Here is a 17,517-nt window from a genome sequence, read left to right as displayed (position 1 = left end):
ATATATATATATATATATATATATATATATATATATATATATATAAAGGTGTTTTAAACCCTTCCCATACTCTTGCAATATTTTAAACAATGTTTCTAAACTCTAAAAGCTGTAAAAGAGCACAGAATGGCATGATTTGATCTGCTCTTTGCCACCTGCAATTGCTCTTGGCCACGCCCACTTCTCCGCTTAACAGCTGTTCAGCTGCAGCAGGAAGTTTGTCCTGCAGTATGAGCTGCAAAAAGCTACAGGAAGAAGCTTTTGTGCAGCAGGTGCTAAATAATTTAAAATAAAAATTTCATACCGATCGTGCGGCTCATCCATCAATCAGCCAATTGTGTGTCATGTCCAATCTTATTTAGAAAAACTGCGATAGAGCGAGTCTGCGATAAACGAACCGCAAAGTAGCGAGGGACTACTATACTACAAAAGTTAAAGAGTTGTAGATGTACAAAAAATACTGCATACAGCGTAGTGCTTTGAGTAAGTACTGGGGATGACGCTCCGCTACGACCATCCTAAATTTTAGCTCAATATCTGTAAAACTGACTGACTGTGTTGTCTAAGTTGGATTAAATGTTGTGGCCATCTTGAATTGGTTTGACTTCAAAAGTTGAAGTTGAAGAGGTACTGTACATCTAATGATTGTGTTCTGAGAGTTTCATTAAAATCTATTCTGTGGTTTATGAACTATTTAGTTAGAGACAGGCAGAGTTGACTGTAATAGTTATTGGGGATTTTTAAAACAGGTCTTGCACAATCAGGTAGTGTTCACAATGTGTGTATGTGTAAACGTATATCTCCTTTGTCTTTGTCGGCAGGTGATAATTGGGGGTGTTTAGTCTTTTTTAGTCAAAACTTTGCTGAGTATTCCTCTCATCCTCACCTTCAGATAGCTGTACATGCATATGGACATCCAGTTGGTCAGCATCTTCTCCACAACCGACTCGGTGCGGCGCAGCATCAGTTTGGGGTTCTTGGAGGCCGAAGCATCGATCAGATCCACCAGCAGGTCTTTCATGATGCTCGTGTAGTACTCAAGTTTACCATGGAGGGCGATGGTGAGCAGGGATGCCAGGCTGCATCTGAGGAGTAAGAAAACAGATGATCAGAGGAGACAAATGAGCACAAACACGCCTGTGAAAACACGCTCCGCCAGAGTGTGGTCAGTGCAGGTTCAGGAATAATAAATGACAGCAAACCAAAGCAAGATTAAATCCACCACGCTGCACCTGTGACCATGGAGCCAAATAAAGGTCTGATCTAATGCAGAGGAGCGTCTGAGTCAGTGTCCAGAGGTGCGGGGGGATTTCCCCAACAAAGCCCCTTTAATCCAGCAGGAAGAGGCTCCATCAGTCAGTAAGTGCTGACGCAGCGCAGGGATAGGGACGTGAGCTCAACTCTGGAGGTTTTCTTCTCTGATTCACAGTGACACAATCGTTTTAGGAAACTGCAATAAAGTGTTTTGTTTGTGTCATTATTACGAAAAAGAAGCTGAGATTTTAAACCTGAACAAATTCAAATAATACTTTTTTACCTTGTACATAAATAAGATGAAACATATGGCATTTAGCAGGAATATTTGGCCAATATAAGTTTTGTTTTTGTCTCCACTGTCTATTGGGTCACATGACTGTGTCTTTAAGCCAGTAAATCTTCTGTTGTTTTGATCAGCTGTGTATGGTTAACTTGGCTAAACAGTTTTTATTTTTTTGATATAGGTGGCTGTGGAAAGAGATGTCTGGGCCTCCCTGCTCAAGCTGCTGCCACCACGACCCGACTTCGGAACAAGCAGAAGATAATGGATGGATGTATTGAGAAATTCCTACGTCTTCTGCAATGATGAGTGCAGTGAACATGAACAAATACAACGAAGGTCAGAAAACCTAAACATAGCAATAACTGAAACAGAAAGTAATGTAATCTAAAACAATAGGAGGGACGGTCGGATTGGGCCATGATTATTTGTGTTGGTTGTCTGGCCTTCCACTTGAGCTATATATATATATATATATATATATATATATATATATATATATATATATATATACACAAACAAGAGTTAACACTTTTTACTCGGCTCCTTCCTTCCAAAAACATAGTTTGTTTATTTAAAAAAGAAGAACTGATGCCAGCTATTTACGCAGTCTTTTGGAAAAAGAAAAAAAAATCTCTTCCCCAGTGCCTCTGACTGTTTATCATGTTTGAACACCCACAAACAGCTCTCAGTAGTTTGAGAGTCTCTCTGTAAGTGTGCCAGTGGTGGCTGAACCACAATGAGAGGCCACTTTGCAAAGGTCAGCTCAAAACAAAGACCAAGTCAGACCCAATTCTGATGTTTCCATTGCCCAATAGCTTAAAACCAAATAAGCTCTTCCTTAGTTTCTGGTTTACCAACATCCCATAACACTATACATGTCTGACTGTCTATAAATATATATATATATATATATATATATATATATATATATGTATGTATATGTATATATGTATATGTACATATATATATACATTTATATATACATATACATATATATATGTATATATGTATATATATATATGTATATATGTATATACATATATATAAATATGTTGTAAGAATATGTTCCAATTTAAAATAAAATGTAAAAAACAGAAGAACAATGTTTTAGGGATGGACTAATTTGTGACAACAATTTGGTAATTAATATGCTTTGATATACCTAAGGTTGTGAACTAAATCTACATGTCTCTAGTTTATACATAGTGTAATTAAAATCAGACTACTTGTCTGAACAATTTTTTTTTTTATCAAATCAGAATTGTACATTAAAAAATAGAAGTCAGTCTGAAAACAGAAATGTTTTTCCAAATTATTTTTCTTTCTACACCTATTCAGACTTGTAAAATACTCAAATCAATTCCACACTTTTCAAGAGTGCGTAGGGATCGTGCATGTAAAAAACAAACTGAAGTCACATTAAGGACACCTTAAAGAGATAGTTCAGATTGTTTACAGTAAGGTTGTATAAGGTTGTACAGTAGGGTTTGTGAACAGTTAGTATCTTACTTGTAGTAGATAGCTTTTCTGACAACCTCAGTTTAAAAATAAAAGTTTAGTTCTGATCAGACTGACAAACAAGCAGCTATTTCAAGCAGAGTTAAGACCAAAGTGGATAGCAGCTATTACAGAACAACTCCAAACTGAAAAAGTTCATAGTGGTTAATGCAAACACAATTTTACAAACCTTAACACCAATGTTTATGTTGCATCATATGGTTATTTACACCAAAATGTTTGGTTATTTGCAAGTCTGAGTAACCTCCGCAACAGCTGGCTGTATCATTTCCTGTCTAGCCTGGGGCACTTCCTGTAGGAGTTTCAAAATAATTCTGCCAGAATAATAGTATAATACTAAATACATGGAGGTGTAAAGAGTTCTAAAATAGCATTTGCATGAATGGCAGTAACATATTTGACACTTCTGGTCAAACTTAATCTCTTTCTTTCTTAACCAAGCTTGTGCAAAAAGCTATCTACACCAGGTGAGATATTTTTTATTTACAATTTTTCCACAAACTACTTTTAAAAACATGACCTGCCCGTTTAACAAATGATCCATCTTCCTTACAAAAGTCTCTAGTCTATAATGGTGGAAGTGAGGAGCAGAAGTGACGCAGTTACCTGTCTCGAACAGCAAAGTCCTTCTGCTGCTCCAAGGCGTGGACAAACGTGACGAGGAAGTGCTTGTTGTTGAGCAGAGTGGAGAACAGAGTGATGCCCTCCTCCACGTTAGGCCGTGTTGTGTTGGTGGCCTGATGACAAAAGATGACAGAAGGCGAATAAAACATTTACTTCTCAGCACGATTCCACCCTAACTGGATTACCACCTGCTGCGATATCCCTAATCTGTTTCACCACCTCGTGTCTTGAGTGATCCGTCTAGTGAACGCCTCATCTTTCTATCACGCGATCCTTCCCTCTGCTTTCCTCAGGAACCTCCCTCTCAGGTTTTCTCCACTCCACGTCTCTTATTGTGCAGGATTGTCGCTAAATGTGCCGAGTCGACTTAATGAGTGCGGCCTATCAATGGGTGCGACTAAGCATTGGAGCGATGAAGTCTTCCCTCTGGACTGCAGCCATATGGTGTGGTTTGCAGCCTGACAGAAGGAGAACAGGGGTGTCCATTAAGATAAATGCCTACCTCTGAGATTTATTCACTGTGACCTGGAAAACACTTCCTGCAAAGACGATGTGGATCCAAGGCACTTCATCACCGTTAGACAGGCTCCCCTGGCTGCCGACCCAAAACCAGCGCTGCAGTCTTTACTTTCTCTGTTAGAAGTTGCACGCGTACACACCTGCATGTGCTTTCACTTTCAGCACACGTTCACACTTAAACAAATGCTTTTTCCCACTCTGTATGGCTCACATCTGCCCTTGTACAGTCGTGCACACAGCCACCAGGGTGATATGATGGTTTTGGATGAAAAGCAGACTGTTTGGACGTCCAAGAGCCAAAAGGGAAAGTAGTAACAAGCTGCTAGCAGCTTGGTATCACCTGCTGACAGTAAAACGTGGGCTATCATTAAGTCATTGTCTGTGTGTGCATGTGTGTTTGTTAGCTAACATTTGCATAAGCCACTGGACATATTTTAATAAAAACCTCAGAAAAGCATCCTTGGATGAACATTTAAAACTGATTAACTTTTGAAGTCAACTTGATTCAAAATGGCTGCCATAGCTACTCATCTTAGCAAACACAAAAATGGTTCTAACAGTCAGTTTTACAGGTATTGAGCTGAAATTTGGTGAGGTAATATCTGACAGTCATCCTCAACACACGCTCAGAGCTCTAACACTTTGTGCAAGTTTTTTTGCAACCGTTAGCCAAATATCTCTTGAAACGTCTCAGCACAAAAAAAAAGAAACCATCAGATGACCTGTCTGAACATTGTTGGATTTTATACCTGTATTATTGAGCATGGACTTTGTTATCTCTTAAACCACTGGACATAGTTTAATGAAACTCAGAAACAAAGTAATATAGGATGCACATTTACAACTGATTTACTGTTGAAGTCAAACTAATTCAAAATGGCTACAAAAGAAAATCAACTTTAGCCAAAACTACAATTGCTCTAACTCAAACAGCTGTACACATTTTAAGCTAAAATATGGCATGAAGATAGCTGAGAGTCCTCCCTAACACAAAGTCCGAGTGCTACCAGATCACATGAGAACTTTGTTTGAAACTTTGGCATGCAAGCATCGGGTGATATGAATCCCTTCAAGAAATACTAGTTTCAATTTACCACTAGAAACAATTACATTACATGCATTAGCACCGTCAAGAACATGTGAGCTAACACGGACATGCTCCTTCACTGCGCATCAACAACAATGCTCACAAGCTCCAGTGTGACCCAACCAAGATGCAAAGCCAAAACATGAGAAAACCTGTCCTAAATGGTCTTTACCTGCCAGTCCTGCAGCAAGGGGTGGGTTTCTGGAAGCGCTCGAGGTCCCATAGAGTCATTCTCATAGGTGGGCTGGACCAGGCTCTTCTCGTAATCCGAACACATCTGAAATACACATAAACACACAGAGAATCTGTAAAACAAAGCAAGCTGTGGTTATAAACATGTGAGTGGGGATTGGTGGGAAGGGGGGTGGGATAAAGAGCTGGCCTACAGTTGGTGGTGTTCAGTTGGACTCTAGAAAAGAGAAGCTCTTGCCCGATGAGAAACATGACACCGTAATGCTGTTAGTAATAAAACAGTAAAATGCTTTGAGACAAAGTGAACCACAGCTAAAAGGCACAGCTTGTCACGTCAGGACGGCTACGTTTGGCCTCTTTTCTGTCTCAGGCTGTTTTGTGTGGAATGTCAGACAACTCTTGTAGAGAAACAAGAGCAGCAGACTGTTTACTGTCACCTGGCAACACTGGAGTTTGTTTCTCGTCATTTATGGATAGTCTGATGATTTTTGAAATGATGTTTTGTCAAATAGGCGGCACGGTGGCGCAGTTGGTAGAGTTGCCGCCTCTCGGCGAGAAGGTCGCCGGATCGAATCCTGGCTGGGGGCCCTTTCTGGGTGGAGTTTACATGTTCTCTCCGTGCATGTGTGGGTTTTCTCCGGGTACTCCAGTTTCCTCCCACAGACCAAAAACATGCATGTTAGGCTGACTGGTAACTCTAAATTGTCTCTAGGTGTGAGTGAGAGAGTGAATGGTTGTTTGTCTCTATGCGTCCCTGTGATGGACTGGAGACCTGTCCCCCACCTCTTGCACAGTGATGGCTGGAAATGGGCACCAGTGACCCCCGTGACCCGACAAAGAAGAAGCATGTAAAACATAATGGATGGATGGATGGATATTCGGTCAAATATCAATCCATCAGTTATCAATAGTTAGTACCTTATCAGTCATAAAGCACACATTTTTCAAGAAAAGGGCAGGAGTCTTTGTCTAGGCTAAGGTAACAGCTGAAGTACTGTTTTAGGCTGTTTTTTTCTGGCTTATAAAACAACGATTTCCCAAAACAACATACGGGTGTGAAAAGTTGCTGTCAGCTAATGCAGAGGCTGCTGAACGGATCAATCAACATCTAGTCAGTCAAAAGTTTACTCAACTGTTAGCAGACTGATACACCCATCAGAGTCATGACAACATGTCTGTGTTCACTACTGCTGGCCTTTTTACAGTCACTACTGCACATGCTCAAAGTCAGTGTTTTACGATGGTTTGGGCTCTAGATGCCTTCATCTTCATGCCTACTTTCAGTTCATTGAAATACACTTTGCTTAAACAATGCTCATATGTTTCAGCTGTGCTCTGCAGTAATTCCAATACACAGGAACATTACATGTCGCTATCGCAGCGTAAAATAATACAGTTAATTTAAAAATATGTTTATATATAACAGTCAATAAAAAGCAAGTGTAAAGGACCAAAATAATACGTTGACCTGAGTTAGCCAAGAAACTATTTGGGGGCGTGGTGCCAGATTTTACGCATGCGTATTAGTAAGTGTAAAAAGGTGAGTGGAGATGTATTATAACTAGAGACACGACCACAAGCTGGAAGATGAGGTCACAAAAACAAGCACCCCCTAGTGGTTGTCTGCAGTGCAGTTGTTAAGCCTCCCAGTCCATACACAAGAATGGGACATTTTCTGAACTGTTTTTCAGAATAAACCCCAGGTCAATGCTTTAGGTGCTGATTTTTATTGTAGCTCTAACTTTGCTGCTGTAAGTTCAAAAATGCATTTTTCTCATATATTTAACACCAAATCACTCTGGTTGACAAAGTGACAGCCTGTCAGCGAGCTGGGAGGGTGTGTAGGTGGGACGTTCATATATTTAAGGTACAGCCCACATCGCCTGTGCACAGACTCTGGCTCCAAAACTACAACGTAACAATTCCCCCCCCCAAAAATTGGCTTCAATTTTGAACATCATGAAAATGTGGATACGCTTTGTACATATTTATTAATATCCATCCTCAGCACAAATAGATTTGCATAATGACATGAACATTGTTCACCCGAGAAAACAGCAACAAACGAAACAGTATGATGCAAAAGTGTAGAGGTTTAATTTTCTCTATTGCAGGGTTTCTACCAGGGCTTAATGTGAGCCAGATCCTGCTGGAACAGGATCCGGGAACCCTTCTTTTTATGACAGGGTGCATTCCAGTAACCATTTGCTCGGATCAGGCAACTCTCAGGCTTACTAATAATAAAGTAATAAACAAATAGGATTGCCTCAAAAGAATAAAACTTATATTGTTTATGTAAACTGAAAATAATTACATAAACACTAATTTTACACACAACAGCCACTTATGAGCTTCTTAATATCTCATATGTGCCCTTTCAAGTAAGCATTTCCACCTCTACCCTTAAAGAAATCTCTGCCCCTAAAAGTCCAAAGTCACTGTGCAATTTTATTAACAAAAACTCAAAAATATAATTAAACAGCACAACAAAATTGCAAATCAGTTTGACAGTTTAAGTGGGTCAATAATAAAATTTAGATTATTTATTCAAAATACAACGATAGAAATGTTTGATGTGTATTATTCACATTACGTATTAAAACAACGGTGCTAGTTTGTCAAAATAACAGCTAAGATGATTGACCGAAACAGAGTGTTTACAAATGTAGGTGAACATAGATGTTTAACAACTCATTAAAATATACCAAAATGCAGGAAATCACATCTACTTTATTCAAAATTTGGACCTCCCGCGCGCACGCTATGGGGTGCCGTTTGTAAAGTTACACTGTCAAAAATTAACAGCAATATTTTGGTTTATTTAGTCTTTCATAAGAAAAAAAGTTGTTGTTTTTTCAAAGTCTGATTTTCACCATGTTATTCATACATTTATAAATGTCATAGTTCCAAACTAAATATTTAATTTACAAGCTAAATATTTAGTTTACAAAGTAAATACTTAACTTGTAAGTTAAGTATTTAGTTTGTAAACTAAATATTTAGTGTGTAGCTAAATATTTAGCTTACTACCTAAATATTTAACTTGCAAGTTAAGTTAAATATTCAATTTGTAAACTAAATATTTGGTGTGTAGCTAAATATTTAGTTTACAAACTAAATACTTAACTTTCAAGTTAAATATTTAGTTTGTAAATTAAACATTTAGCTTGGACATAAACATTTAGTTTGCAAACTAAATATTTAGTGTGGAGCTAAATATTTAACTTGCAAGTTAAATATTTAATTTGTAAACTGAATATTTAGCTTGTAAATTAAATATTTAGTTTGGAACGATGACATTTATAAATGTACAAATAACATGGTGAAAATATGACTGAAAAAAAATATTTTTTTTTTCACTTTCTTATGAAAGGCTAAATAAACCAAAATATTGCTGTTAATTTTTGACTGTGTAACTTTACATTACAAATGGCACCCCATACACACCGGCCCACCCGCTATTTGCATTACGGCACCCATTGGTTTACACATTAAGTCCTGGATTCTACACATCAGCATGTTGAGCCAGGATTATTGAGCATGAATGTGCATAGGTGGGACGTTCATATATTTAAGGTACAGCCCACACCGGAAAGGGTCGTTTTATAAGCTTAAAAACAAAATAAAATAAAAAAAGCCTTTGTTTGGCTAACTATTAGCCTTTCTGCACTTTATACTCTGTTCTCTAAGACTGATGTGAGCCCTTCAAAATGATCAGACTTTTCCTGTAAGGCTTTACAACATTAACTTCTACAGAAAATCTGTTTGTCCACCTCAGCCAGCAAGACCACTATTGTGCAACATCATCTAAACTTGCAACACAGTGTGGGTGTGTGAACTGAGTAAGGAGTGTGTTCTGAGAGAACGGGGGGAAACTTCCCTCGTCTCGCTGCCCGTCATTGTTCTGTCTCCTTGAAAGTCCATGAATGTGGTTGCAAGACAAAGCCCCTGAGTCGTGCCTGTCTTTATTGGTGGAACAAAACACCCACCCACTGATTTACTCACAGTCTACCTTTGGGGCGGATCACACACCAGAAAAATGCCTACTATTGGGAACACATTAACTCTCCTGCAGGGAGGCGCACTGAGGCAGCTTTGCTCGACATTTACTGTGTTTAAAAGTTCCAAGGTGATGTTTTCCTTTTTACCCTGCATAGTTTAGGCAGTAGAATATGTGAAAAGCGCCCACAGAGGGATAGAAATATGAAAACCCCAGTGAGAAAAATGGTATTGTCAGTCTGCCAGGTGGAATCAGATAGCAGGTGAAAAAAAAGAGTCTCACCTTGGGGAAGAACGTGCGCGTGACAAACTGTTTGTACTCCAAAAAGGGGATGCCCTGGCTGCGATTCAGCTCCTTGGTCAGATCTGTCATGTCTGTTTGCAGCTCTGCAAAGCCTGGGAAGACAAGTAAAAAAAGTGACTACAAAGAGCTCGACTTCCTTTCTAGATGTGGATTTATTCGCTGCTGAGTAAAATCTGTTAAAGTTCTGAAACCATTACCATTCATGCTGAAATAAAATCAGCTGTTTCACAGTTGCATCATCTGATTTCACATATCCAGGGTCATATTCTTGCTGAATGTTAACTATAACTGAGGATATTCCTGTGATCTTTCTGTGTCTTTGCCAGAGCGTGCAGCCCCATAGCAGCATGCAGACAAATATTTACCAAATGCCAGTCCGAGCTGCCAAATCCAGTCTGAGGCTTTTATCCAAAACATGTGTGCAAGGCTGAGGTTAACATGCAGGAACAACATGAACATGTCCACAACTTGAATCTACATGCTAATAATATAGCCACTCTCAGTACCAGCAGAGGGATATTGTTTTCCTCTAATGAGATGCTGCAGATCTCTTTATGGAAAAGTACTTCCTGTCACAAGAGGAGAGATGTATTTAGGTTACAAATGCACTTTCTTCAGAGCGTATTTGTGGAGTGAGAGCAAAAAAACAACAACAAAAAAAACGACCTGCGAGATTTAAAACACGTTTCGTGGTTATGTTTCAGGTTGTTTATCCTCCTGCTCGCTGAACTGTCATCCAGACCAGTTCACATCACCGAGTTCAGCTCAAACGCACCAGGCGTGAAGATGAAACCGCCCCTGCTTTGGTTTTTCACATGAACACCTCGTGTTTGAGTAATCCATGAGACATCAATACCCCGTCATATTTTACCCCCCCACACACCTTTTTTCAGCACTTTCTTTTCTTCTTCAGCAGAAGTATCACATGGTGCACACTCACCATGAACTCGGCCACTAATCTATCTGTGTCCTCTGACTAAATAACCTCCCTTCTCCTCCTCCTCCTCCCACGCTTCTGTTTCTCCTCAGGCTCGAGGCCCTCGTTCTCGCTCATATCGTTTCCTCCCTCCATTCCTCTTTCTCTATCCGTCCCCCCCATCTCTACACCATAAATCTGGGTGCTCAGACGTGGAGTGGCCTTCACTCGGGTCTACTCGAATGCTCCAGACACACACACACACACACACACTAACATACAGGCTTTAAATGATACAACACACACAGGCCTTCGTCCTATAGATGCAGGAGGGACGTTGCGTCCACTCTGTGTGTCTCGGAGTGTGACTGATCATTTGTCACACTCTGTGTTTTATGAGTCACGCTTACTAGGCACAAATCTGTCAACTGTTGTATCTCCTTCCCTCTTCAGATGGAGAAGCCTCCAAAGCAAATTGCTCACGCACACAAACACGTACAATAACAGGCAAATGTGTGAGGTCAATATTTGAGGCGTCTTGCAGGCTCTTTTTTCATGTCAGTCAACGCAAAAAATGTAATTTGTGTTCTCCCAAACACACCTTTCCGGATCTCCTCTCTGATCTGGGACTCCATCTCCTCCATTTGAAGAAGCGTTTTCTGCCAGTAGCGTTCTGCCCGCCGGCTTTTCGTGCAGTACACGACCAGAGCTGAAACAAAAAAATAATAAAAAATAGCAAAAAGTGAGGAAAAAAAAATCAGTATGACACTCTTATTGCATACTAACAACTTCCAGGACAAAATAAAGGGTCAAAATGAGCCTGAAAAAACAAAAACAATGTAAAATACCTGTGTATCAGCTTTTCACAGCCAGTGAGAAACGGTTCCTCACGTGCATCCAAATGTGAAAACATGATAATGAAAAGGATGATCCATATCGCCTGTCTTATTGTCTAAATAAAACTGCAGCACAAATTCTTTTACCAGTAATCTCACACCTAAAATGTCTGGCAGGAAAAATAGAGGATTTTGTGAATATCTGAGAACGGATCCGAAATGGGAAATAGTGTGAAAATACACACTAGCAGCAATTTACACCCGTACACCTGTACCGCAGACACACTTACTCTGTGATTACAGCGAGCAGCACACACACACTGAGCAGATAGAGATGAACACTGGGGTCTTTGTGCACTGACTACTGAACGGGGATGAAGCAAGTGCATGAAACTATGACCCCAGAATTCCTTTTATCTCTTCCACATCTGGAGCATCCATTGCTGCAGCAGGCACACATCCATCATCCACACATCCAGTGTGTGTGAACTCCACCTACCCACTGTGCACAGCAGCAGGAGCACGCAGCACACCACAATGGAGACCACGATGGCCAGCTCGCTGCCGCCGAGCTGCACTCTGGCAATACTTTTATGGAAGTTCCCCACTTGCACCTAGAAAGAAAGACAAACCAGAATGAAACTGGGTCACAATCCTTCAAGACCTTCTCTTTTCTTCAGCTTGTTTCCTTTAATGAGACTCTGAAGAAGCACCGATCTTATATTAAACAGGTGCTGTACTTATTTTGGGGAGGATGTTTTTCTTCTTTTTACCACCCACTGTTATGAAAGAAGGGCAGTCCTGTAAATGCCTCTGTGTGAGATCATTTCCCTGTCTGTTAGCAAAACATCAAACCACTCGACAGATTTTGATGAAACTCAGAAAGTAACTGTTGGATGTTGGCCTAATTCCATCCATCCATCCATTATCTTTACCCACTTCTCCCTTTTCAGGTCACGGGGTCACCGGTGTCCATATCCAGCAATCACTGTGCGAGAGGCGGGGGACACCCTGGACAGGTCTCCAGTCCATCACAGGGACACATAGAGACAAACGAGACAAACAACCATTCACTCTCACTCACACCTAGAGACAATTTGGAGTTACCAATCAGACTAACATGCATGTTTTTGGTCTGTGGGAGGAAACTGGAGTACCCGGAGAAAACCCACACATGCACGGAGAGAACATGCAAACTCCACCCAGAAAGGTCCTTGGACCGGGATTTGAACCAGCGACCTTCTCCAGAGGCAGCAGCTCTACCAACTGCACCACTGTGCTGCCCGGTGGCTTAATTATGTTATAAAATTTCATGTAAGAAACTCGAGTTTGAAAGTGAAACACCTTTCTTTCTGTTTTTCCACTTTTTACGACCATATCTTGCACCCTTAATTACTGCTTAATTATCACTCCAAGTTTATACTGAGTCCTGTCAGAAAAAGATGTAGCACCATTTTAACACTTAAAGAACAACGTTAGCTTTCTTTTACATCTTCACAGCAGAAACACTCATGTTCTGCTGAGTTGGACTGAACCAGCTCAAATCTCAGAGAGGGGTTGTATAATGTGGCAAATATTTAATGTTTACTTTGTAACTAAGAAAGTAACATTAGGATCAATAGCGATGAACGAGATCTTTGTGTCAGACTTTGTTTGTATACGTGTTCCTTAAAGGAGTACCATAGTACTTGCAGAATTGTTAATTTACTAATAGATAAAGCAGAGATTAGATTATCTCACAATGTTACACATTTAGAAACATTGTCTCTTTAAACTTTAAAGAGAAATTTAACATTTCTGTTATGAGTAATTTAATATTAGTAATTTAATGTATAATGTCAAGATAAACTTTGCGTTAATCCAACAAAACATCTGCAGCTCCTGAGTCCAGGGACTTGCTAAACATAGCAACATTATTTATGTGTGAGCAGTTCAATCATCTTGAGGTAACTAAATTCACACAGAGACGTTAACAGCAAAGCATTAAACGGGCTCTAAGGCGCAAAAATGAATAAATAAAAATGATGTTAGCAGCAATAAATATAACTGCAGCTGACTTAATGAAATGAAATACAGAAATAAACCTCTCAAGATATGCAACTCTCCTCAAACTGATTTAATTTTAGCTCCTGTCCCTGGGTACTTGCTTGACTAACAATAACCTTTTTGTTGTGCCTTTTGAAAAACTCTGCAGTTTATCATACAGCCAGTAAAGCAATTTAGGAAAAAAGACAAAAGACGGAGGTTTAAAATTGACGGAGAAGTTATTAAGAAGAACATTAAAGGAGATGCATACACTCATTTTCAATGCAATGTATTTAAAACAGCACTGTGGTGGAGTTACAGTTTATAATCTTATTTTAGTGATTTATACAGTCCTTCAGCTCATCTTTGGTCTGGAATAAGCATTTTGAGCTGCTTTTCCTTTTTGTTTTAAGTGATATCTTAATTTTTTAAAAGTGGAATCCTGTGGAAAGATGAACAATCAATATTTTACCTGTTGTAGATAGGTCTTTAAATTACTTTTGTTTGGAGGAAAACAATTAGATCTGATCAAACGGACAAGCTAACGATTAGTCCCAGCAGGGCAAAGACTGAAGTGGATTCCTGAGCAACTCCGTTTTAACATCGTCATGTGAAAGGTGCTTTGTAAGCCTCTAAATCCCTGTCAGTTTTGTGTGACTAACTTATTTTGCCTGAAATATTGTGATTCCTGTGAAAGTGCCCCAGGCTTTACTGGGAGTGCTACAGCTAACTGATGCTAGTTTCATAAAGTCATACATATTAGTGAACTTCCATAATTAACCATCCATCCATCCATTATCTTTACCCGCTTATTCCATTTTGGGTCACGGGGGTCGCTGGTGCCCATGTCCAGCAATCACTGTGCGAGGGGCGGGGTACACCCTGGACAGGTCGCAAGTCCATCACAGGGACACATAGAGACAAACGAGACAAACAAACATTCACTCTCTCACTCACACCTAGGGACAATTTAGAGTTACCAATCAGCCTAACATGCATGTTTTTGGTCTGTGGGAGGAAACCGGAGCACCCGGAGAAAACCCACGCATGCACGGAGAGAACATGCAAACTCCACCCAGAAAGGCCCCTGGACCGGGGTTTGAACCAGGGACCTGCTCGCTGAGAGGCAGCAGCTCTACCAGTTGCGCCACCGTGCTGCCCATAATTAACCATTTAAACGCAAAGCTGACAGAAATGTAAATATTTATAAAATATAATTTTTATGAGCTGCTATGAAATCTTTGAGACAGGAGCTGTTTAGAACAGCAATTTAGTCTTGGCTCCCTTTGACTTGTCATGAGCTCATCAGTCTGATCCAAATCAAACTTTTTTTTATATATATGAACTTAATCCATTTAAAGAGCTGTCTACAACAGGTATGACATAAATTGTGCATGACTTTCCACAGAACCCCATTTCAAAAGATCAGAACTATCCCTTTAAAAGCTCATGACTCCCAGACTCTACAGTAACATGTTTCCCTCACTGACTGTGAAAACCAACATGTCATATCTATTTTTAAAAGTTAAGGCGATAATATTTATTAGAAAAATATTAACTTTAGACTCATATGGTAGATGTCATGTTTCCTCTTTATTGCCATTAATATATTTAAAGGAGAAGATAGTTTGACTTTGTAGACTGTGGAGAATATAACTCTAGAAAAACTAAAATATAAACAGCACTCTGAAGCCCGAGCTTAAAGCTCACTTACTTTAATAGATGTTTTAAACCCTTAACTTATAAAACATTACAAGTAATATACTGTATACGGAACAAAAATCAAGGACATGTATATTAGGAGTCCTTGCATTTTTTTCTTTGTAACAAACTTAACACGTATGCAGATAAACATTTCCCACCAGGGACACAGGTGCCTGCACACACATGCAAGCCCATTCATTTTGTCATGAAGACAGGTGCACACATGCAAAAGAAATGCAAAAATACATACAGTGTAGGAATTGAAAAATGTTCTCCCACTGCAATGAGCTGGAAGAGGCACTCGGTTCAAACTAACCCAGATGTGACAAGAAAAAACTTTCACTTCTGCCTTTTGATTAGTCAGCAGGGACTCTGTGGTCTCTGCTCACATCGTTCCCTCTCCTTCTCCAACTTAAAAAAAAGAAAGACTCAGATAAAAAACCTCCACTCCTCAGACCTAATCCTTCTTAGGATGGTCTTATCGTAAAGGAGAAACAATTTTATTGGGTTTCCTTGTCATCAACATTCCCTGTTTACTTTCACAGTTAGGGCATTTATTTCCATGAACCAGCAAGGAGAACCTCTTCCAGAAACTGCACCAGCATGACCTGGTGTAATGGAGGGGAAAATGCCATTGTTTCATGTTCCTTTTTGCTCGAGGCAACAACAAAAAAAAAACATTGCTTCCTTACATCCATTTCTTCATTACTTCAGAGCCAAGCAGAGGCACGTAAAAATAGATCTGCCTCTGAGTCCAAACGTAGGTGAAAAACCCACAAATGGCCACAAGTGCACTTCATAAATGTGCCGACACTAAAGAAAATATACGTGCGTTTTGTGTTTACGTCCCTGCCACTTGTTCACGCAAAACACCCTCTCAGTGTCCGCATGGGCAAGCTAGCCCACCCATTTGTGTTATGACATCTCATTTGACCTTTGCCCTGACTTGATGCCTTCGCTAACTGCTCGTGTTTGTTTTGAGAAGTCTTGATGGACAGATGAAGTGAGCAGGCACCCGAACACGCCACAGGTACACCAAGAGAGAGAACGTGAGGTAAGAAACGCTTATTTCTGTGTGGGACTGTGGTTTAATAAAAGGCTTTTGCTGCAAACTAAAATATATAACTTTTCTGGGAAAAGTCAAAGTGAGGTTTCCAGACCTAAAAACACTGCGCCACTTGTAAAGCATGGTGGTGGTAGCATCATACTGTGGGATTGGTGCATCATATACATAGGTGGTTTTGATAATAAAGATGAGGTCAGATGAGGTCAGGCAGGAATCCTCATAGACTACGATGTTTGCAGATGACATTGTGATTGGTGATGAGAACAGGGAACAGGTGGAAGAGAACTTGGAGAGGTGGAGGTATGCACTTGAAAGAAGAGGAATGAAAGTCAGCCGTAGTAAGACAGAGCACATGTGTGAATGAGAGGGAGGCCGGTGGAACAGTGAGGCTACAAGGAGCAGCGGTCACAAAGGTGCAGGACTTCAAGTACTTGGGGTCCACTGTCCAGGAAAATGGGGAGTGTGGTAAAGAGGTGAAGAAGAGAGTCCAGGCAGGATGGAGTGGATGGAGAAAAGTTTCAGGAGTGAGTTGTGGCTAAAGGGTGTCAGCAAAGGTCAAAGAAAAAGTTTACAAGACAGTGTGAGACCAGCTATGTTGTATGGTCTGGAGACAAAGGCATGGACAAAAAGACAGGAGACAGAACTGGAAATGACAGAAATGAAGATGATGAGGTTCTCCTTAGGAGTGACAAGGATGGATAAGATCAGGAATGAGATCATCAGAGGTACAGCACAGGTTGAACAACTGAGACATAATGTTAGAGAGGCCAGACTGAGATGGTTTGGACATGTCCAGAGGAGGGACAATGGTTTGGACATGTCCAGAGGAGGGACGATGGTTTGGACATGTCCAGAGGAGGGGCAGTGGGTATATTGGTAGAAGGATGTTAGAAATGCAGCTGCCAGGAAAAAGACAAAGAGGAGATACCTGGATGCAGGAGGTGGACAGGACATGGAGGTAGTTGGAGTGAGGAGAGAGCATGCAATGTTGTATAACTCACAGTTTCAGCAAACCACTCCCAGTTTAGCTCATATTTAAATACAAACAAGTTTATATCCCTTTAAAAGCTCCATAAAACAAACCAGAATGGACAACAGATGGGAAAGAGACGGGTAAAGGAAGGAGAGTTTTTGGTTTTATCAGAGCTGCATAAGGCTGATTTACATCTTAACCTAGTGAGTTGGAA

The 17,517-nt window shown here is 40.2% G+C and overlaps 1 protein-coding gene across 1 annotated transcript in view; it reads right to left on the bottom strand.

The window, feature by feature from the left end:
• plxnd1 (plexin D1) overlaps nucleotides 1-17,517 on the bottom strand; it is a 115,668-nt gene that overhangs the window by 19,383 nt on the left and 78,768 nt on the right. The window contains exons 20-25 of the mRNA XM_037684712.1: nucleotides 12,035-12,149; nucleotides 11,301-11,408; nucleotides 9,763-9,875; nucleotides 5,461-5,565; nucleotides 3,665-3,795; nucleotides 887-1,085 (exon numbers count right to left, since the gene is read on the bottom strand). Coding sequence (XP_037540640.1) covers nucleotides 887-1,085; nucleotides 3,665-3,795; nucleotides 5,461-5,565; nucleotides 9,763-9,875; nucleotides 11,301-11,408; nucleotides 12,035-12,149 — 771 coding nt within the window. The remainder of the gene's footprint in view (nucleotides 1-886; nucleotides 1,086-3,664; nucleotides 3,796-5,460; nucleotides 5,566-9,762; nucleotides 9,876-11,300; nucleotides 11,409-12,034; nucleotides 12,150-17,517) is intronic.

This window comes from Nematolebias whitei, chromosome 11 (assembly GCF_014905685.2).
Source record: "Nematolebias whitei isolate Nwh7 chromosome 11, NemWhi1, whole genome shotgun sequence".
NCBI classification, from domain to species: Eukaryota; Metazoa; Chordata; class Actinopteri; order Cyprinodontiformes; family Rivulidae; genus Nematolebias; species Nematolebias whitei.
The sequence above is the reverse complement of the archived record's forward strand: the minus strand, read 5'-3'. Positions and strand labels throughout refer to the sequence as shown.